This window comes from Melampsora larici-populina (assembly GCF_000204055.1).
Source record: "Melampsora larici-populina 98AG31 unplaced genomic scaffold MELLAscaffold_2, whole genome shotgun sequence".
In the NCBI taxonomy this organism is placed as follows: Eukaryota; Fungi; Basidiomycota; class Pucciniomycetes; order Pucciniales; family Melampsoraceae; genus Melampsora; species Melampsora laricis-populina.
In genome coordinates, this window is record NW_006768766.1 from 3616842 (window position 1) to 3639543 (window position 22702).

Genomic DNA, 22702 nt, shown 5'->3' on the forward strand with positions numbered 1-22702 from the left:
CTTTACACAGCCTAGAATGTGACCAAGTATAGCTTTGAGAGGCGAGAGCTTTTTTCAAACAGACAGCAGAATGACAAAAAGAAGCAGGCGGAATTTGGGCAAGACAGGGCAGAGAGGGTTGAAGACTCACCAGACTTTCTTTATACAATCATCATGATTGTTGTGCTGTTGAGTATCGGTGATGAGAACTACTTGTTGAGAGTTGAGTGGTGGATACATCAAAAAAGTATCAAAAGGATTAAAGAGGTATTACCAGCCAGAATCCGATTGTGTTGAGAGCTAAAAGTGTAGAAATCATTCTGATGGAGATAGAGATATGGGATCGAGTAAAAAGGCATTGAACGTGCGTCTGAAGGTTTGATGAAGTCAAGCACAAGAATCAAGTCGGCAGAGTCGCAACAAGGGAGATTGTTAAGGTGAGCGGAAATTTTCTTATTGCCACATGTCAAATGACTGGGTGTCTAGCGAGCATAACTGCAGGTTTATGATTTGTTTGCGCCAAACGAACTACACCACGAAAATTGTTCCCTTTGGCATCCTTGTAAATAGAAAGTTTTGACAATTGTCTCAGATATTTGCCAAAATCACCCAATGCTCACTGCCCCGTTTAGAATCACTCGAATCGAGTTTGGTTGCACACTTCAAACAAGATGTCTTCCCTAAAAAACATCTGCAACATGATCAATACGTGCATTCTATAAAAAGCATCAAAGACTAAATGCACAAATGAGAACACACGGCAACCAAGAATCAGGGAAATAGACAAAACTAACCTGACTACCTAAGCCCTAACCCGCAAGGATATATATCTTCACAACATTTGTATAAGTGATGTTATTCATGAACTCATACAGGCTAAGGCCAAATCCCTAACATTTAATGCATATCCTTTGATGAAATGAAACATCTCAAACATGATGAAACTCCATAATCCAAAGACAAAAGCAAATTCCAAATGGCATGATTGCTAAATATTAAGGAGAAACAAACCACATAATCAATTCAATTCAACATATAATCTGTTTTGATACCAGCCAGAGCCATGAATCCAATCTAACAGCTTAACTTTTTATCAAAGCAGTATTACATATTCCACAAGGGAGATCTTCAAAATACTTGATAATCATGTGTCATCATCAAAACATCTTAACAAGTGGGCACATAGGAGACCATAGAACACCCCAAGTGCTTATCAACAACAACCCCATCACTTCTTAGCACTGCTGTAATCATGATCAATCAATTTACTATATTTGTGAGATAATTGTAATCCTAACCTCCTAACCCTAAATCCTAAACTGCCCACCTCCTAACCCTAACCCTCTTCTCCTAACCTCCTAACTCCTAACCCTGAATCCAAACCTCCTAAGAGCATCCACACTTGATTGCAGTTGTTAACTGGGTCGTGTGCGGTCACAACGTCTACATTAAGTAAAAAATTACTTAACATGGCCAAATTTCACACTTGTGCCAAAATTACCCGCACCAAGGGTCACTAACTTGAGAGATAAATCAAGTTTCCACACTGATGCAAAGTTTACAGACTCAAAATATACCAAACACCAAAATCAATCAACTTTGCATTCAATAAGTGCATTCAAAGCTCTTCATTCCTGCCAGGAAAGAAGAGCTTCAGGACAGCAAACTTCATTTGATATTGACTTGAAATCTCATCCCAGCTTGATGGTTGGCACAGAGAAGTTTGTAGACAAGCAAAAAAATAAATACATTTCATCATTAATTAAAAAAGATCATGTTGAAGACCATCAAGATTTTTTTTATCAAATCCTTTTGAAGTCAATCCAAACAATGAGAAATGTTTGAAATCCTTCCAAAATCTAAATAAACGATCAGACATTGATCCAGTTTGATCTAAAACCCATTTAAAACCAATTCACAGGATAAGAAATTGGTCTCAATCAATCTAAAATGTCATTAAACTTCTATATAATCACATGTGAATTAGAAACAATCTTGATCAATATCAGATAAAGAGAATCAGATAGTAAGAAACTAGACATCCCACAAGTTTGATGAATTAAAAGACAATCGGGTCTCAAACAATTCTTAATCCAGGTGTTTTGAGTCGGGAGGAATCCAGTTGGAGTAGGTCAGAGTAGAGTTGAGTTGGCAAGTTGGTGTGCTTGAAAAGTGAAGACAGGCCTGGCGGTTTGGCTACTGCATGCGTTAGCCAAACAGTAAATTTACTGAATTGCTAACGCAAAACAATCCAAAAAGAACTACCGTGGGGCTAATTTCTCACCAGTGTGGGAAAGGCCCCGCATTTGCGGTAAATTTAACCTTACCGCACGTGAGTTACCACACAATTGTGGATGCTCTAACCCTAAATCCTAAACTGCCAACCTCCTAAACCTAACCCTCACCGCCTGACCTCCTAAATCCTACCCCTGAAACCTAACCTCCTAACCCTGAAACCTAACCTCCTGACCCTAAATCCTAACCTGCTAACCCTAACACCTACTTACTAACCCTAAATCCTAAGCTGCTAACTTCCTAACCCTAAACTCTTACCTGCTAACCTGCTGACCCTAGCTCCTAACCTCCTAACCCTAAATCCCAACCTCCTAACCCTAAATCCCAACCTCCTAACCCTAAATACTAACCTCCTAACCTCCTAACCCTAACCCAAACCTGCTAACCTCCTAACCCTAAATCTTAACCTGCTAACCCTAACTCCTAACTTCCTAACTTCCTAACCCTAAATGCTAACCCTAAACCCTAACCTCCTAACCTCCTAACTTCCTAACCCTAAATCATAACCCTAAATCCTAACCTCCTGAAACCCTAACCTCCTAACCCTAAATCCTAACCCTAAATCCTAACCTCCTAACCTCCTAACCTCCTAACCTCCTAACCCTAAATCCTAACCCCAAATCCTAACCTCCTAACCCTAAATCCTAACCCTAAATCCTAACCCTAAATCCTAACCCCAAATCCTAACCTCCTAACCTCCTAACCTCCTAAGAGCATCCGCACTCGTTTGCGGTTGTTAACTTGGTCATGTGCGGTAACAAACACTACGTTAAGTAAAAAGTTACTTAACTCAACCAAATTTTGCACTGGTTTGCATTAGCAGCGCTGTAACTTTTATAACTTTACAGATGATGCATGTAGTCCACACTGGTCATGCAGTAAGGTAAGGTTTGGATTTCTCGAGTACAAATCCCCTGCTTTCATCGCAAGTTTTCACATGACGGAGGCACTGTCCTCTTCTTTGCACAGGAGGACTGAAGATACTTTCAAATTCTTCATCTACACATGAGGATCCGATATCATCCTGTTTGTGTACTTGATTGATCTTGATTCAAAAGGACAAAGTCAACATGACTTTTTTCAGCTACTTGATACATGAATTCCAGTTCAAAAGCAAAGGCTTTACTACATTGAGAAAGCTTTTAATGAGTCTGAATATGATCTTGTAAAAGATTTAAAGGTTCAAAACTAGGAAATAAAAATCCAAAGTTTTTTCAGTTTTTGATTTGTATTGCTTGATCTTAAAAGTCCTCCAATGATTAGTCTTTTAATGTTAATTTTATTATATATTGACCTCTACATAGCTATCTGAATCTTGACATTCTTCATATTCATCTGAATGGTTTGAAGTTGAGTTGAAGATAGTTGACTGACCTACGTTAATTGAAAAAACACAGAAGAATTAACAATGGAAAAAGCATCAATCGGCATTGCACGTTTTTGGGTTGATTCAGGTGACTGTAAGGCTTGGACTTCATTGGGTTTGAGAGATGAAAAGGAGGTGTTGGTTGTTGACTTTGGTGTTGGAGGTCGGTTTGAGTTTGTTTTTGGAGTTAAGTTGCCGTGAACGGTTCGTGTTGTGTGATACCGCATGCGTTAGCCAATTGGTAAATTTACCAATTTGCTAACACAAAATGACCAAAAATTAACTACCGCGGGGCTAATTTTTCACTGGTATGGAAAAGACCCCACATTTGCGGTAAATTTAACCTTACCGCACCCAACTTACCGCACGAGTGCCAATGCTCTAACCCTAAATCCTAACCTCCTAACCTCCTAATCCTAACTCCTAACCTCCTAACCCTAAATCCTAACTCTTATCTCCTATGATGTTGTGCAGGTTGAATTATATTGTAGTTAAGGTCTCTATTCAACTTCAAGTTCATTGACAATCAAAGATGGCAAATTGAAATTCAAATTTTAACATAAGATCATCTCCATAACTAAAGGTTTTCATTTGTTCTCAATCATTGTTATTTTCAAATATTAACATTTCAAAAACCAAATTACAAGATATCATGCCAACAATTCCTTTTGAATCCATTGAACCAACTTTAATTTGACCTAAGCCTTTGAGACCTGCATTAGACTCAAAAGTCAAATCTCAATTTCTCAAATGGGTTCTCCACACTGTACCATCCACCTGGGCCAGCAACACAGATGTTTTGTGCTGTGCTGCACACATGTTGCGGCTTTTATGACCAAACCGCACTGTAGGATTAATTTCTAGGTGGTGGGCCTGACCTGCCGTGCAGGCGGAACCCTGCAATCCGTTTCTCTTGGGGTCACAACAACATTTGTTGCATTACTGCTCACGCAAGACTTATGATTCCATATATTTCTTGTTGTTGCAACCGCTGTATTGCGCCAAGTTCAAGGCACTGTGCAACTTAAGCTTACCTTCTGGAACACACCAAAAAACACGCCTGGTGTGGTGTGGTGCGTTGCTGGCACAGGTTTGGTACCATCCTGCATTTTGAAGTATTTACCATTACTGCACTTACATCTCAAAGATCATTTTTAACCAGCACCACAATTGAATCACATCAAGGGTCTAAACTTTTCAAATCAAACCATTTATCACCTTTCAAAGCAGAAGACAAAAAAGATACACCATCTTTCAACTCCAAGGTTTTTAAAATTCAGTCATGAAAAATCTTATATGGCAACCAATGATACAGAAAAGATTTAATCAAGTCCTCAGTCAATAAATTGGCTATCTTCAAACAAAGGTAAGCCTGAAGAATTTGAAATACCTGAAATTTTTACTGTCAATTTGATTATTGTAGATAAATCTCAACTCACTGGTATACCTAATACTTAGGACCCATTTTGGTTTTGTAAGCTTTCAATGTTTCTTCTCAATTTGAGTCCTCAAACATTGAATTCCTTGTTGAATTTTTGAGAGCCTTTTTGCATCTTTTCATTTTTTTATTCATATACTTCGGAAACTAAAGTTTTAGCCTTTTGGTATTCATTTAGGAAATCATCTCTTTGGGTTGGTTTTTGGCTACAATTATTGTCAATGTTTTACTACTTTATGATTTGATCACTTCTTAAAAAGTAGGTCAATTGCTGTATCAAAAGATATTTGTTTATCAACAATCAATTGGTTTGAAATCTATCTAGACCTCCCCACCCTCACACCAAACGCAATCAAAAGATAATCCAACCAAACAGATGAAATAAAGAAATCGGTCACAATTTGGCGTGTCCAAATGCATTTATTTTTGCTTGTTTTGCTAACCCCGGACGTGCTGAAAACTAAGCACAACGATTGCATTCATGTATCCCAAACCAACACATATAATACATCTTTCATCACGTGCAGATGCATTCGCATATCAATTTGACTCGTTAGAAAAAGACGGAGCGAGAGTCGAGACCAATAAGTCAATCAGCGTATCAATCACGTCAATATCGCTCCTTCCTTATACAACTTGAAATTTCTCCCCATGTTGAGGAAAAACTGACAGTGTGTCGTTTTTTTTTGCCCCGCCGTCGCTGCATCGATAGCGGATACTTCCCACCCTTCATCGCAGATATCGGTCTGTGATCGTCCATCAAAAAAGGACGGGAAGATAAGTCCGCTCCGACAAGCGAACGAATTCAACTTTCCGTTTATCACCCCGCTTTTAACTCCGAAATCGACATCAAAACACGATTTGCTTCCGTGACGAATACGTTACACCAAATCGAATGTGTATCTTCACCTGTTGTTTAACATCATACTATTTGTTCTGATGTACTTTCTTTACCTCTAGTGGGTGATGGTGTGTCAGCTGAAAGAGGGACTACATGCATAGTCTTGAAACTTGAGCAAGGTAGGCTCGGTAATTAAGGATGATATCAATTTGCGTGGCAGATCATGTGATCTCCGCAGATTGTTGCGGACCTCAAATCTCTCCTTGTTGAAGGGTCTATGTTGACAAGTTTACGCTACGTGCCAATCCAGAATATAACGAGACTCCTCTTAACTTACAATTCGAACTCCGAGGATTCAAATTGCGCAGATTATGCATTTGGAAGACATCACAATTAGCTGAGTAACTCGAGACTCGATGCACAAGATAGCAGAATTAACAGCAAAACATACGCAAGAGGTGTGGTACATACTTGCAATTGGGATGGAGAGATAGAGTTGTTGAACGTATGTCGGTAAGAAAACAGTCACATGGACAATAAAAGTCTACATGCTGAGGGTGCATTTCTTCAAACGGATTCTGATCAAGATATACAAACGCGCCTTTGATTCTTAGAAATTGAGTTTGTTTTTAATCCTGGCAGGAAAAAATAGGTGTACGAAGATTGCGTGGGCAGGGAACCGGCAGGATTTTGCACCGCTGTGAACAAAGCAACAAAATGGAAAATACGAAGGTTCAAACTTTTCAAACTCATGACAAAATCTTCCGCTGGCCTGGCCTGGCCTGATATTCAATATTTATGACATTTCGACTCTGGGATCAACAGATCCGACATAGAAGTTGAGGAAATGAAGTGTTCTCTTTGAAAATTTGTAAGTTTTATTGGGTGCGTTGAGGGGAGGGCACCTGCACTGGCTGTGCTTGGCCATGAAAGTTCCAAAAACAAGATGTGCAAAGAAAAAATCCTCAAAGACCAAACCCATTCTCTGAGCAATATTAAGATAAGAACATGGTGCAGAGGTATGTAATTTCCATCTGTTTCAACTTCCCACACAAAACATAGCCCCAATAGGCCCCATTGACAACTATGTATAGGGGTACCAAATCTGTGTAGAAAGGCTGACCCAATTGAAGACTGATCACATTCAACAAAGCACAAGAGAGCTTTACACATGACTCCACAGCTTGCCTGACATTAGGGGTTGGGCGGCAATTCAACCAACTTTGGCCGACATAGGATTCCGCCACACAAAGACCATTGAAGTTGCCTGAAGTGGTTTGAGCTAGAGCTCCTGAGATATCACAGGTTTATCCCGTGTCCAGCTGCCTCAACCAACACAATTTTTTCATAGGCAGCCAAGTTTTGGAGCAGTGCCATCTGTGACAGGTGTCTCAGGCTAACCTCTATTGGTCTACCAGAGGCTTTTGGGTGGCGAGTTGGAGAAATATTTGAACAGATAACCCAACAGACGGTTGGGTTACATGCTGCACCACCCAATTTTTTTGCTGCCATAAAGTCGTCCAAAAAATAGGGATTTTTGATATTGTTTGAATCGGTTGGAACAGTGGCTGATTGGCTTGCAAGGGAATTTAAACTACAATTGAATAGCTGTGCTGCCGTGCTTCACCCAAACCCTATTGTAAGCTCTGAACTGACAAAACAACACATTGGTTGGGGCTGGTGGAGTAAATGTGCTGTAACTTCTCCGGAAGCACTTGTACAGCTCACATTGTATGTCTTATCCAGGAAGCCTATTCACTTCAAAGCCATTTCTGATTTTTGCATATTGTCCCACCTCAAGGTCTGACACCCATTAGTTTTGGGCAGCAATCATGGCTGTGTTTTGCCTTGTGACTGCCCATATGTTTACAAAGTGTGATTATGGAGAGCAAAAGTTTATAAATCACAAGTCCTGAAGTAACCCAGATTGATTCTGAAATTTTCTTTGGGCAAATAAAAGTGACTTCTCACAAAATCTCTTGTTCACAGTGAAATTGCAAAATTAACATGTGGATGTTATGCTTTCATTCTTGTTTACAATATTTGTACTTTCACTATTGGTGGATGAAGATTTAAGTTTCCAGATGCAGACAAGAGAGCCAATGACTCATATCATGGAGAAGGATCTAGCAGTTCTTTAGTAATAGTACTCAGCTGAGCCAGATCAAGATAGTCACTCCAATTATCATAAACCTCAGTCAAGACCTTGGAAAACGTTTGGCATTGAACACATCAACACCAAACGGTACAGGAAAGTCTGTTAGGGATATGTACTATCAACTTGCCCCAAAGTATTGTATCTATGTCACAGAATCAATGTGATCAATGCACTGGTCCAGGCAGTTGCAGGTTGAGCATGGAATTTTACTTCAAAGATTTAAACATCTGAAAAATAGCAAAACATGTGGTTTGAAGTATAAGTCTTGCTCATGGGGCTCCGAGTATTGATTCATTGGGACTGAGGAGAGTTGGAGTACTCTCATGCCTACAATTCAAGGTTTCAAAGGAAAGAATGAAGATGATGTCTGAAGATTCCAATGACACATATCAAGCCTCTTTTTGAGGGCATTTAGAACTTTCATCGTTAAAAGGTCAGACTTCCATCATGCAATCAGGCATTTGCAACTTCTCTAATCAGTGTGATTTTCAGGCTGGCCCTTGTGGACCTTGCTTAAGGGTATCTAGCCTAAGTTTCTTGCTAGCCAACAAGATCCACCATGCTGTGAGTATTGGCCCTTTGACAATTGAGTGATGGAGTCTGATTATTAGCCTTTCTTTTTGGCTATCCAGGGAGCACTCCTGAGAGCATCATCAGTACACTAGGCTCTTTAACAAATTCCAACATATATACAACCATCAGAAGCATTACAAATTGATTTATGGCAAATCTTCCATTTGAAAATCCCCTTCAATGACTCAGGTGCTTCTGAAATCAAAAATCACATTACAGGTTGGCTCAAAAAGATGTACACTTTGCCATGGAATACAAATGGATTTGATGAAATAAGTTTTATGATTAAACTTTTATTGCATATGCAAGAGAGTCACCTTCCTAGAAAGATCCATTTTCTTGAATTTTGCAAAGACCTCAACATGTTCAAAGAAATTCTTAGGGATGACATTGACCTTAATCTTCTGTATACAAATCCCTCCACAAAGAAGTTCTACAAAATACTGAAGGGTGTCAAGAAGATAGATACCAAAGAATAGTCTTTAACAAAGTTGTGCTAGAAGATCACAAATTCCTTCAGGGGACAAAGCTTTCCAGAGTTCTTGACTTGGCAATTAGACAGAAATCAATCATTTACAATAGTGTAGATGCATTGATTTGTGGATCTGTTGATATGCCTTTAGTATTTGCAACCCAGCCACAAGCACAGGGGCAAAAATTGATGCTCACATAGGTGTGAGTGTTGAAATTTTTGTGTTTTCTTCAATGTTTGTTCAATTTTACTTCCCTTTTCTTTCCTATTTCTTTCTGCTTGTCAGCCGATTACATGATCAACAGGAATTGAGCAGACAAACTAAGCCTTCCCCAGGCTTTATTCCTGAGCAAAAAAGTCTGAGGAAGGGCTGATCCATCTGCTCAGCTGATCCTGAGCGGCATTCCCTGGTTCAGTAGGTTCCAAGGGACGACACTAATGATTAGATTAAGGGCTGAGCTGAACTCAGTATTCCCTTAGCTAAGTGTCTGCAGAATCCCTTGGACAGATCCCAGAGGGCCAGGCTTGCCTCAAGCTTCATGTCTCCGGAATGAAGTCTGAGGCCCATCTGCTCAGTTCAACTGAGCTGCTCAACTATTCCTCTGTGGCATTCCTGAGATCAGAAGGATCCAGATGATTCCGCTGCTCAGCTAGTCCTCAGGGGCATTCCTGGGATCAGAAGGATCCAAAGGATGTCACTGAGTATTGGCTGAGGGGCTGCTCAGTTAATCTCAGCCCCTCAGTGTGAACAGCTTTATCCAGGGAACATCACTGAGGATTAGCTGAGCAACTGAGATAAACTGAGCAAATGGGATGGCTTTTTTATCAGGCTTCTTTCCTTAGCAAGGAAGTCTGAGGAACGTCTGGGCCATCAGTGATTCAGCCAGGGGATGCCCCTGAGTATTTGCTGAGCAGCTCAAAAGGGACACCCATGTGCAGGCTTCTTTAATAAGAAATGAAGCCTGAGGAAGGTATAGTTCATGTGCTCATTTTCATTTTGAACAAATTGCTGAGTATACAGTGACTCATGAGCTGATCCTGAGTACTCATCTGGACTCAGTTATTGCTCATCCAAGATGGAAATGAGCTGTCTCAAGAAATGTCAAGCAAAATATGAGCAACACAGGCTGATCACCTGAACACAACCAAAATTGTGAATTGAATGAATCTGAAAGAAAATAAATCTTTTTTGGAGAATTCAAAAAAGTCTACAATGCTCACATGTATGTGAGCATCAATTTTGGCCCCTGTGAAGAACAATACCCAGGAGAAAACTTCAGTTTCCTCAGATCCACAAGCTCAAAAGTCCTGGCTGCATGCTCAAGAAGAAGTAAGTTTGACATTGACATACATAATTTTAGGCACTGACAACACTCTTCTGTTTCCAACCAATATCCAGGGCAAGAACTTCCAGCTTTTAATTGTCAATAAGTAACTGAGAATCAATTCATCTCAGAAGGACTTTTTTGCCTCAAGACATTGAGGCTTTTCAATCAGCTGTGGAACAGATCTTTGGTGAGAACAGAAAACCAGATTTGACCTATTATCCCAATGGCCAAATTTTTGTACAACAATAATCAACACATAGCAATAGGAATGTTGCCACTCAAAACAAAATATGGCCATGATGCAACTTTGGGAGATCAGTACCTCCCTTCAGTAGATGCAAGAATGAAGCAAATTAGAGAGGTTGAAAATAATTAAAGGATGTAATGAGGTTAAGCCAAGATATGAAGAAAGACCAACACAACAAAGGAGATGCACCAAATTGGAAGAAGGGAGTCAATGTTTGGCTTAGTAATAAAAGCATATATTGTCATCAACAAGACCAACTGTTAAGTTTGCTCATTGATGGTCAAGCCCTTTCCAAATAGCAAAGAGAGTTTTTACTAAAACTGTGGTTATCAATGTATAGGGGTAGTCAAGAAAAAGTATACAATCATAGTGTTATTGGTTGATTTGGGAGTTTTAGGGCAAAAATCGTGTTTTTCATTATTTTATTGCACCTTGATTACAAGATCAAGCTTATGAAATCAACAATTATTTATATTAGAGTCATTTAATTTGAATCATCACATCATAATCAGAAAGAAACAAGATAAAAAAAATCATAAAAACATCAAAAATGCAGGTAAATTAGATGGGAAATGGTTTTTAGGTTATTAATAAGGGATTTGAAGGTCCAGGAAGGTTTTAATATGAAATAGTATTATCATGTCACTCAGCAACAACTTGAATCTTGAGGTTTGATAAGAAAGGAGTGAAGTTATTCAAGGACGAGGGAAATTTGAGGATGGTAAACAACGATAATACAAGATTTGATCATATGTAATGATGTCATTGAGGGATTTAAGGGAGCCAAGAGTTTTTAGAGTGATGTTTACAGTCATTCTTATGAATGTATTCATAAATAGTGATTGATCTTATGATGTAGAAGAAATCAATAGTAGATGAGAAAAGATGTGAAAATGGGTAAAAAATGTGGATATTGAATGTTTTCAGCTAATTACATATGTCAAAATTTGTCAGATAAGGATGGTTAATAGCTCCATTGAAACAAAATATTTGATTTCATGATGTACAACCTTTAAAACAATAGTAATGGTGGTCTGGTCAAAAAGTTATAAGGAAACCAATGAAATGGTGTGAATTTCAGTTTTGATGACATACATGTAGCAGCATATACATGACAAAAAGCTTATTTTAGCAATCTCTACAACTCAATACCTTATTGATTGGAGATCAGAAGTAGGTCATATTGGAAAATTTATTGATCAGCATCAAGAGAGCTATAAAATGAGCTATAGTAATGCAAAATTGGACAACCTTACAAAAAATTTGTCATTTTGAAAATGATTTTCAGCTATGAGGATCAGGAAAAAATCACCTGTATTCATCATAAGAAGATCTCTTCATCATTTGAGCCACAATTGATCATTTTCACAACTTGAATCATGTCTTACATTTATAATAATTACACCATAAGAGTACATCAGAGGGATTTTGTTAGTTTTTGACAGTTTTGACAGTTTTGACAGTTCTTGTTGGTTTTTGAAGTTGACAAACATTGTAGCAGGTGGTATATGTTATTACAAGGAGGATTCTGAGCTGTTGTTCCCTTTTTTCTTTTTAATTTACAACATCATTATTTTGTTTATCATCATAAACTTATTTTAATAGTACCTGGTCACTCAAATACACCCTTTATTATAGCTATAAAGAGAATTTTACTTTAGTGTTGTAGTGTTTGTGACTTATGAAGTCTTTGGTAATAATATCAAAAGCATAGTGTGCTATTTTCTCTTAGTTATCAGATTGAAATGATTTTTAAACCAGAGCACTCACAAACTTAGAAATGAAACATAACAGTTGATTAGGTGTGGCTGAAAGCCCCTTGTTACACAGACCAAGGGTTGGTAAATTTCAAATCAATCCTGAACCTAACACCCCACAGGGTGGACAGAGGACAACACTACCAATGTTAAACATCATACTAAAAATGATAAAATAGCAAATGAGAAACTGATGCCTAATGAGGATGTACACAATATCTTATTTAAAATGTAAATAAAGAAAAAAGAATATAATTACGGTACTCAAAGTTGAAAGGTAGATTCTACCTTTTTTGAAAACCTAGATACAAAAACTAGGCACGACTGGGAAAAGTGAGATTTGGGTTGTGCAGGCTGCCTACACACGTCAGCCTCGATCGATCAAAAGGAATCAATTGATTCAAATCAAAATGAGTCAACTCATAGATTTGATTCAATCAAATCAAAGTTGATCAATTCAAATCAGATGAAAGACATCAAGTGATTCAAACAAATCAAAACAAAACCAAAACAAAGCCGTTGAGCTGGTATTCCAAACTCAAAAGGTATATATCTAATCTGATTACATCCATCTACTTCAACTCACTATGTTGATTTGGAGTACAAGAATAAAATGACCTATCTAACGACTAAAGCATAAATCATAATCATTGAATCTTTTACATCCAAACCGATTACGCCCTCTTAACCACCAATTCCATCCAAACCTAAACCTACCAATTCAAAGATTCTGATTCTAATTTGCTGAGGAAAGATCTTGAAAGTGGTCCAAAAGGAGAAGCTTCAATTTTAGCAGCTGCAGCTCTTTTTGCTTGAAGTGCAACTCGATTGATTGATTGATTTTGGGTTGGACTTGAAGTAGGAGATAAATTTGAAGAATGGTTTATGGAATTAGGTGAAGTGAATCTCCTACTGATTGAAGTACAAGAGAGTTGAGGTGATCTTGGAAGAATTGGGGTATGAAGTGAATCTTCAGGATCTGATGATGAATTTGTGATTTTTTGGTATGGTTATTGGATTGACATTGCATCTTGAGCTTTGAAGGCACAACTGAGGGACAGCACCGAGAGGATTAGACTTCTTCAGAGTCATCGAATATGATTCTGGAGATTGCTGTGGCAGTCGATATCATGTCGAGTAGAAAAGCGTTTTGAGGCGTTTTGAAAGGTTTTGATGTGAATGATGCCAAGGGCAAAAATTATAAGCAGAGGGACCTCAAAGTGAAAAAAATTGGGCTGCATATCAGTTTCTTTTTCCCCGCCAAAAAAAAACTAGTATTCTAGGTTTCAAAAAGGCAGAATCTACCTTTCAACTTTGAGTACCGTTAATATATAATAATATATATATATAAAATTCAAACAAAAAAGTAATTTTGCAACAGGAAAAAATAATAAAATATCAGTCACCAGAAATAGATTAAAGGAACCAATACTAATCAAACCTAGAAAGGGAGGAGTGGGTTGGAAGAAATAAGGTTCTACTTCTAAAGCAAGAACTCTAAGAAGTTTGCAAGTCAGAAGTGAAGCGTGATGAACTATGGTGAAACCAGAAATGGTAAAGAAGTGGTGGTAAACAGCTGATGACATCAAATCACAAAATCAAATATGTTGAATAATATCCAACAGATAACTTGCAATGTAAAAGTCCTGTTGTTATAACATTCCTATCTGTTAATAACAAGTGACCAACTTCAAGGAATAGCACTATAAGTGTTGAGAGTTAATTAAAATTGTGCTATTTCATTCAAAAACCGTGCCTTTAGTCCTTTGAGAGTTACATCAAGTTGCTTTTCTCTTTTGATACTTATCAGTACTCAATTTAACAGAGTTCCCCTTTCTGATTGTCTTGTTTCAGTAGGGAAGTCTTTAGACATCTTCTACTAGTCTTTATTTGGTAGATTATCCCCTTCACGCTCTGTATAACCCTTGTTGAGTTATAAGCTCTACAACATGCAGAGGCAACTGTGTAAGCATGTGCCCATTGATATGGCCATCTTTGAGCTAATCTGAGTAAGACATCATTGTTTTTGAAAGTTGAGTGATAATTGATTGATATGTTGGAGGTACAGAGGATGAAGATGATAGGGGTTGGTGTGGTTCTGCCAAACAAGCATGGCCAAAAAACATAAAATGAAATTGTACCACACTTCACATGTGGTTTTTTGTCTATACTGCATTATTGGACCCAAAAATGCACTACACTTTGTCACTGCTCCCAAAGAGGGCCCTAGATGAGACTACATAGACATAAAATGGGAAGAGCAAAAAATTGAGGTTAGTCATTACCCGGTCCCCAATACTGTGGATATTTATCCCAGGATCCCTTGTGTTCATGTGTACATGGACTGGGGACTTCTCTCCTTGTGTGCCTCATACAAGCGTACCAAATGATGTGCATTTTTTTAAAGTGCATTAAGGCATTTATTGCATGAAACACTATCTAAACAAGTTGAATATGTAGAGACTAATACACCTTGGAGAATTCAGCCATTTGGTTGAAGCAAAGGTTAGCTCCACAAATTCCTCTCTGTGTGGCCATGTCTACGCCCTTGCAGAGGGGCTTATGACTAATTGTGGATTCCTGGTGTGAGGACTACACTCCTTAAGTGCCCTTAAGTGGTTTCTTTGGAATTTCATGCTTCCCTCACAAACAAACTTCACCAGGACCCCGGAATGCACCTACTAAGGGTAGTCTAGTAGAAAATGAGGTTTTGAGCTCCCGCGGAGTTACCCTTCATGGGATTATATATAGCTCTAATTGATAATGCACATTTCTGACTTTGGTTATTGCCAACCTTGCAAGCATTCGAAGCAGTTGCAAAAGCTTGTGAAACACCTCAAGAATGTCCAAGGAATGATTAGGCCCCGTTTAAAACTATGGGTGAAGGTAGGAAAGTACTTAGCAGTTTAGCAGGGACGGAGCTCCGCGGGAGCTCAAAACATACTTTTCTACTAGACTACCCTTAGGAGGCGCATTCCGGGGTCCTACTTCACCTGACTCTGCAGGGACAGGAGTTCCAATAAAAATTGTACATAATTTGATAGCCTAGCATCATGGCCAGTCTGAATGGTGTGACTAAAAAATTAGTTTGATGATTGTTACAACACACCTGTATTGTTGATTCAAAAATTGGGTACATATGCTCCAAATACACACTGTACGCAATCCTTTACAAGTGAGACATAAGGCTTGAAAACTCCCTCGAGAACAGCATGATGGAGTTATTTTTCTCTCTGGATATCAAGAGATACACACATAGAAAATTTTCACAAGCAACTTTTCCTGCGGAGTCAGGTGAAGTTTGCTTGTGAGGGAAGCATGAAATTCCAAAAAACCACTTAAGGGCACTTAAGGAGTTAGTCCTCATGCCAGCAATCCACAATTAGTCATTAGCCCCTCTGCAAGGGCGCAGACGCGGCCGCGCAGAGAGGGCTTTGTGAAGCTAAGAGCAAAGGATGTTGATGCTATTCAATTTCATGATTTTATATCTTTCGTCTTTTTTTTAAAAACAAAATTATTCCTCAAATTGGCTGTAAGTCTGGCCCCAAGGGTGACACATCTTTCCCACATCTGGATTAAGGCTATGACCCGGCCTGGCCAAGTCTGCCCAAGTGTTATTTGGGCTAGGTCAAGGCCAAGCCTGGGGCCTTAAGTCCAGCCTGGCAATAGTGAGAAAGGCCCTGTTCCAGGGCTACTCGGACTTGGGGCCGGGGCCATCAAAAAAAATTGTGGAGGCATCAGTGAAGGCTTGTTGAGGCAATTTTCTGGAAAAAGACAACAACATCAAAATCAATTGGAACAACAGTAAAAAGTTGCTAGACTCACCAAAAGTTTTCCCTTATCTATCAGAATATATATTAAACACTAAAAGATTTGTTAATTTTTACAGGGACTAAACCAAGGGGATCGGTTGCAGAGCAAAGGACAAGGTGCCAGGAGATGAAAGAAAACCAAATCAACCTCAAAATCATTGATAAATGCTCGTGTATCAGGGCTGGATTGAAAAACATCAGAAACAGTGTCTGCTAAATCTCAATACAGAGTTTGGCAGATACTACCGTCAAGGCAGTCTTAACACAAAAAACAGAAACAAAAAAGATACCTTTAAAACCACTGATAAATGCTTGTGTGACAGGGCTGGATTAAAAAACATCAGAAACAGCGTCTGTCTAATCTTGTTACAGAGTTCGGCGGAAACTACCATTGAGACAGTTATCATATAAATTATATTTAACAAACAGTTAATCATAATCTGTTATTCCATCAAAAGCATGTGCTTGCACAAAGGTGTGAAAACAACAATAATTTCTTTTACAGAAGTAAAATATCAAAAAAAAGAGGAAGATAGAAGTATATCACATGGCATTGAAACCCTTTGCTCCGACTAGATGGCCAAAACCCCAAGGTAAACTAGTCACCTCTTGTTTCAAAAAGTTCAGATAGTGTTGTATGCAATAGAAGCCAAAACGCACTTAAAAAAAATCAAGCATCCGTCCTAAGCTCTCGAACAGGCTTAAAAAGGGCTGGCCCGAGCCGGGGCCTGCCCGGTGCTTGCCGTCAGCATTCTCAAGGGTATCGTGGCCAATGCCGGGTCTGGACCGGACCCATGGCCGGCCCTGCAGCCGCAAGACCGGGTCATACCAGGACCCCGGAGAGCTCTTATCGAGGTGCATGATGTAAAAAATTTTCCTACAGTACACACACTTCACCACGGTTTACATTCATAAAAACTTCACCAGATCCCTTGCTTCTCCCTCAATAATGCCTAGCCAGAAGCAAAGCACTTTGTTGACTGTGAATTTCATACCTACACAATTGTGAAGAGTTTTTAACGTGGTGTGGATGCTGTGAAATACACAGCAATTCACAGCAAGCATAAGAAAATAAAATCTTTTACATCACGCACCTCTACAGGAGCTCTCCGGGGTCCTGTCATACCCCTAATCTGGATTCTGCTTGTACAGCTTGACCACATGTTGGCCCGCTGCTTAAACCCATAGGTTCGACTCCATAATTTTCACATTGTGCTCCATCTAACTTTGCTGAGTTAGCGCGAGGACACCAGTTCGGCCGAGACACTTCGCACGACAGAAAATTTGAATCAACAATCCTGTGCACTACCATTTCATTCGATATCCATGGTTCGATCGTGAGTGCCCATGGAGCCTATCATATTTTTTCAAAACTTCCAAACGAGTTTGACCTCCGACTGACTATTCTATTTGAGCATTTTCTAGTTATCTTCGTCATGGTGGGACCGAGGTCTTCGGTTTAATTGCGTCCAACTCATCCAATTCTTTATTCGATGGCAAGCGCGCTTATGTACCAGCCCTCGAAGATGTGTTTGTCTGGGATACCAAACGGGGTGAAAGGGTTGGTCTTCATCTTCACTTGTCGGGTCTCCTCAATACGCACGATGGGTTGTGATCATTTACATCTGTATACTTGACCGCTTTTAGATCGCTATGTGGCACGCAACTGGTCACACTTCTCCCGTCACCGCCATTTCCCGGTCTCCCGTCGACCCTAATCTTTTCGCAGTCGGCTATCAGGACGGTTCAATTAGGCTTTGGTCGGGGAAATCCCATGACCCCCTTTCCATTTTCGAAGGACACCGTCGCGCAATCTCCATTCTCGCATGGGACCGTGATGGAGGCAGGCTTGCTAGTGGCGCAGTAGACGGGGAAGTGGTCATTTGGGATCCTGTCGCTGAAACTGGGTTGTTCAAGTGAGAAACTAGCTTCCTTTTCCTCACCCCTCGAGTGTCTGGCTGACGATAGCTTTTCGTGTGTTACTTCAGACTACGCGGACACAATCACCGTATCACGGGCCTCGTATTTGTTGCAGTCCCCACTCACATACCCGATCCTTCTTCTTCAACATCATTGCCATCCCCCTCTACTCATCTTCTCACAACCTCTCAAGACACCTATCTCAAGCTATGGGATCTTCAGACTCAACACTCCATCGAATCTGTTGTCGCACATCGGACCGAGAGTTGGTCTCTCACAGTCGTACCTCATATACCATCTGTTCCCCTGGCAGCCGCGGATAGCGAAGAGTCGAGTGAACCTACCTTGGATGACCAGCTACTCATGACAACTGGGGGAGAAGGCGAAGTAAAACTGTGGATTTTGTCTTCCTTGGTACTTCTCAAGGGCCCGCAACCTTCAGCGAGCGGAGATGGTCTCCAACGAGCTATTATCGGCGCTGGGTCTCTCACTTTGAGCACACATGCCGCTCCGGGAAAGCGGGTACTGAACGCGATCGCTCAGAGATATTCTCTCCGTGGTGGCATAAGTGGTATCGTGATTGCATTTCAAGTAGGGGACCGAGACGTTGAAGTTTGGAGGATACGTACAGTGGAAGAGATCAAAAAGAAGAAAGCTAGGCGTCGCAAAAGAGAGGCATCGAAGTCTCAAAAAGCCTCATCAAATGTGGCTGATTTGACAAGTACAGACGACACCATCACGTGGCTCGATCGCATCCATCCTTGGATCACGGTCAGGGGTACTAGTCGGATATGTTCTTTTGCATTTGCACCGACAGCCAACCCACTTTTATTTCGGACGGGGGAAAAACCCAACGAGCTTGAAGTAATGTTAGCGCTAGGCAACAATTCTGTAGAAGTTTTCACGATACCCAAGCCCGTATCATCTTCTAAATCCGGGTCGCTACAGTCCACATTGCTACACTCTATCACCTTACCGGGCCACCGAACTGGAATTCGTGCTGTTTCCATCTCATTCAATGATCAACTAGTTGCTAGCGGCAGTAATGGCTCTCTGAAGGTGTGGAACATTCAGACTCAAAAGTGTATCCGAACGATGGAGTGTGGATATGCCTTGTGCGTTGCTTGGCTTCCTGACAATCAACATGTAAGTATCATTGTCTACATTTCCATCTGCATCATTCGCGGAGGGTATTGTCGAACTCGTGTCCTAACGATTATCAAAGATCTTGGTAGGTACCAAGTGCGGCAAACTCATGATCTACGAACTGAGCTCATCTACACTGATCGCCACCATCGAGGCACACACTGGTCCCATATGGTCACTTGACCTGAGGCCGGATTCGAAGGGATTCGTCACCGGAAGTGGTGATAAGAGTATAAAATTTTGGACATTTACTAAGAAGACAGCCAATCCATCTTCTAGCGCGACTGCTTTTACCGGAGAGCTTAAAACTGTCGAACTATCAGCTACCTTGTCCAAAACTATGAAGATGTCTGATGACGTCTTGAGTGTACGATACAGCCCGGATTCGAAATTTTTGGCGGTGGCCACCTTGGATAGTACAGTTAAAGTGTTCTTCCAGGATACGCTCAAGTTCTTCTTGTCCCTCTACGGCCACAAAGTTAGTGTCACTTTCTCCATCGGACTAATCTGTTTACAGATGCCTCACCTATCTTGACATTAACTTCTCAACTATTTGGATTGCAGCTACCCGTCCTGTCGATGGACATATCTTTTGACTCAAAGCTGATAGTCACTTGTTCGGCGGACAAAAATGTCAAGATTTGGGGCTTGGACTTTGGAGATTGTCACAAGTCTATCTTTGCACATGAGGAGAGTGTCATGCAGGTCAAGTTTGAAAGCCGCTCGCACTACTTTTGGACCGTTGGGAAAGATAAGATGGTCAAGTATTGGGATGGTGACAAGGTGAGTATATTACAATTCACTCACAGTTCCCTGAAGAAGTAACTTCATTGTCGTCATTTTCTTTAGTTCGAGAACATCCAAACACTTCAAGGACATCACGGCGAGATTTCAGCCCTTGCCGTCAGTCACGATGGCCAGCTGTTGATCTCTGGATCTCATGATAAATCAATCAGAGTGTGGATAAAGACAGACGAGCCATTGTTCCTTGAAGAAGAACGCGAGAAAGAACTCGAACGTCTTTACAGCCTTGAGGAATCGGAGAAATTGGATATATCAATCACACAATCTAGAAAGCAAGGTGAAGAGGCGGGCGACGAGGAGGTAGAGGCTGTTTCCAAACAAACAACTGAGACGTTGATGGCAGGGGAGAGAATAATCGAGGCGCTCCTGTTGGCCGATGCCGACTTGGACTTGACCAACCGGTTCAACATTGCTAAAGAGAACATGGATCCTGAAAAAGCTGAGAAGCTTGCGCCACCTGCTCGGAATCCGATTCTTGTGGCCTATGATAATATATCCGCGTCCGCCTATGTGCTTAAGGTGATTCAGCGAATACCTCGGGCGGCACTGGAGGACGCTCTACTGGTATTACCTTTCGCGCAGGTGACCATGATGTTGACTCACATTAATTACTGGGCTAAAAAGGTGCGGCTTGATATTGATTGAAACGCTTTTCAGACTATTGCGCTCATCATCAATATGCAACTGATGCCAATCCCCTCACTTCTGACATGGTCCCTTCCGATTCACAGGGCTGCTCCACGTCACTCGTCTGTCGAATCTTGTCATTTTTGATTCGTACTCACGAAACACAAATCACGGTCACCGCCAGTCTCAAATTGATGATAGATTCGATCAAAACAAATATGACTAGGAGCCTCAAGAAACACGCTGATATGGTAGCTTACAATGTCGAGGCCATCCGATTTGTAAAACAGGCCATCGAACTGGAACAAAAGGAGAGAGAATTTGTGGATATCGATTTAAGGCCTGAGCAAGAAGTTAGAAAGCTAATCAAGGACAAACATATGGTCAAGAAACGGAAAGTAGTTTTGTAAAAAGGACGTGCAAAACAGCAATGATGTATGATGAAAGAAGAGTAAACTTGCCCCTTCTTAATGTTCACGCTGTGTCACGAATGCCCTCTCGAGGCGATCATCTCGTATTGTCATCGAAATCAATACAATGTCTAGTTGACACTGATCATGATTTTCGCTTGATGCCACCGAGTAGCTTTAGTGTAGATTAAAAGCCCTGCGTCGTTTTAGCTGAGTCTAGCGATGTCAGTAGCCGATATAATATTTACACTGGTTTCCGCATCAGACCCTTGGTTCACCAAGGCTTTTGTTCTATGACCGTGATCGCACATCGGGACTCACGTTGCCCGTGCAGATAGCATAACTGTTATGAAGCTGACTATGTGCACCATACACTACAAATCCTCGTTGTAGTACTTTGTTAAGGAAGGGTTAGATCTGCCTTCGTGATCCCCCGGTTTGAGTGCTCCATTCTTGGTTTTCCTTCGGAGAAATTAGTAGCGCCGCTCACAACACCAATGAGCAATTTGAATCCCGAGTTGGATGGTGGCCCTGTAGTGCGTATTGAGCACAATGTGCAGTTGAAGCGACTTGAAAGTTTCAAGGAGACCTGGCAAGTTCGGCTTGATTTGTTTGTTTACCCAATATCAAATTGTTATGTTTCATGTGATACAGTTTCCTTCTGTGATTTGTTCAAACCATAAAGCCTTCCCGCCTCACATAAAACAAAACTTCAACCGTTGGATGGCAAGACGATAAAACCCCCGACGACCGTCTTCCCGATCGCATTTGGTCTCTACTCTAGCTGGATATTACATTCTACGCCTAAGATGCAAGAAGCGATCCACGATCAAAGCGTGCCTGAGGTCGAGACTCTTCCACCATCCAAACTTGGCACTCACGAATTTTGGGATTTGACTTATGGCCGAGAGCTCGAAAGCTTTCAGGATATTGGGGATGAAGGCGAGGTCTGGTTCGGTGAAGATAGCTCAGATGAAATCTTGGATTGGATCGCACATCATCTTCCGTCTCCTATGACTCCGACTACTAAGACATCCTTTTCGGAGCTTGAGTCTCCTATCGATCGCCCCTTGCCAGGTCTGGAATCTCAACACATTCTCGATGGTATGTCACTTGATCTCAAATCCCTCGGATCCTTCGATCAGCAGGCTTAGTAATACTTGCCGAAAAATATCCTTGATCGATTTCACTGAAGACCTATGTTTGTGTTTGCTACAGTGGGTTGTGGAAACGGACAGCTACTATTTCTACTTGCTCAAGGGGGTTATTCAGTGAATCAGCTCACTGGCATTGATTATAGCGCCGGCTCAATCGAGCTTACCTCACGCATAGCCCAGGCAAAAGGTATCAAAGGTCTTCGTCTCCAAGTCAAAGATATTCTGAGGGACACAATAGAACCTCCCAACCGGTCGATGACCCGCCAAGGAAAAGAGAGAGATGGCTGGGATCTGATTACGGATAAAGGCGTGGGTATCTACACGTTCCTACCGCTCGACAGATTCCATTACTCTTACCCTCCCACGAGGTAG

At 40.8% G+C, this 22702-nt stretch overlaps 2 protein-coding genes across 2 annotated transcripts; both read left to right on the forward strand.

The window, feature by feature from the left end:
• Positions 1–17592: 17592 nt before the first annotated feature.
• Positions 17593–21173, forward strand: MELLADRAFT_59340 (uncharacterized protein; the record flags this gene model as incomplete). Its single annotated transcript, XM_007404434.1, has 8 exons — positions 17593–17603; positions 17692–17827; positions 17914–18182; positions 18255–19332; positions 19412–19810; positions 19897–20115; positions 20182–20760; positions 20868–21173. 8 exons carry the CDS (start codon positions 17593–17595, stop codon positions 21171–21173), a joined length of 2997 nt encoding a protein of 998 aa, XP_007404496.1.
• Positions 21174–21982: 809 nt separating this feature from the next.
• On the forward strand, positions 21983–22702 carry MELLADRAFT_59341 (uncharacterized protein; the record flags this gene model as incomplete). The annotated part of the gene is made up of 2 exons (XM_007404435.1): positions 21983–22277; positions 22392–22702. 2 exons carry the CDS (start codon positions 21983–21985, stop codon positions 22700–22702), a joined length of 606 nt encoding a protein of 201 aa, XP_007404497.1.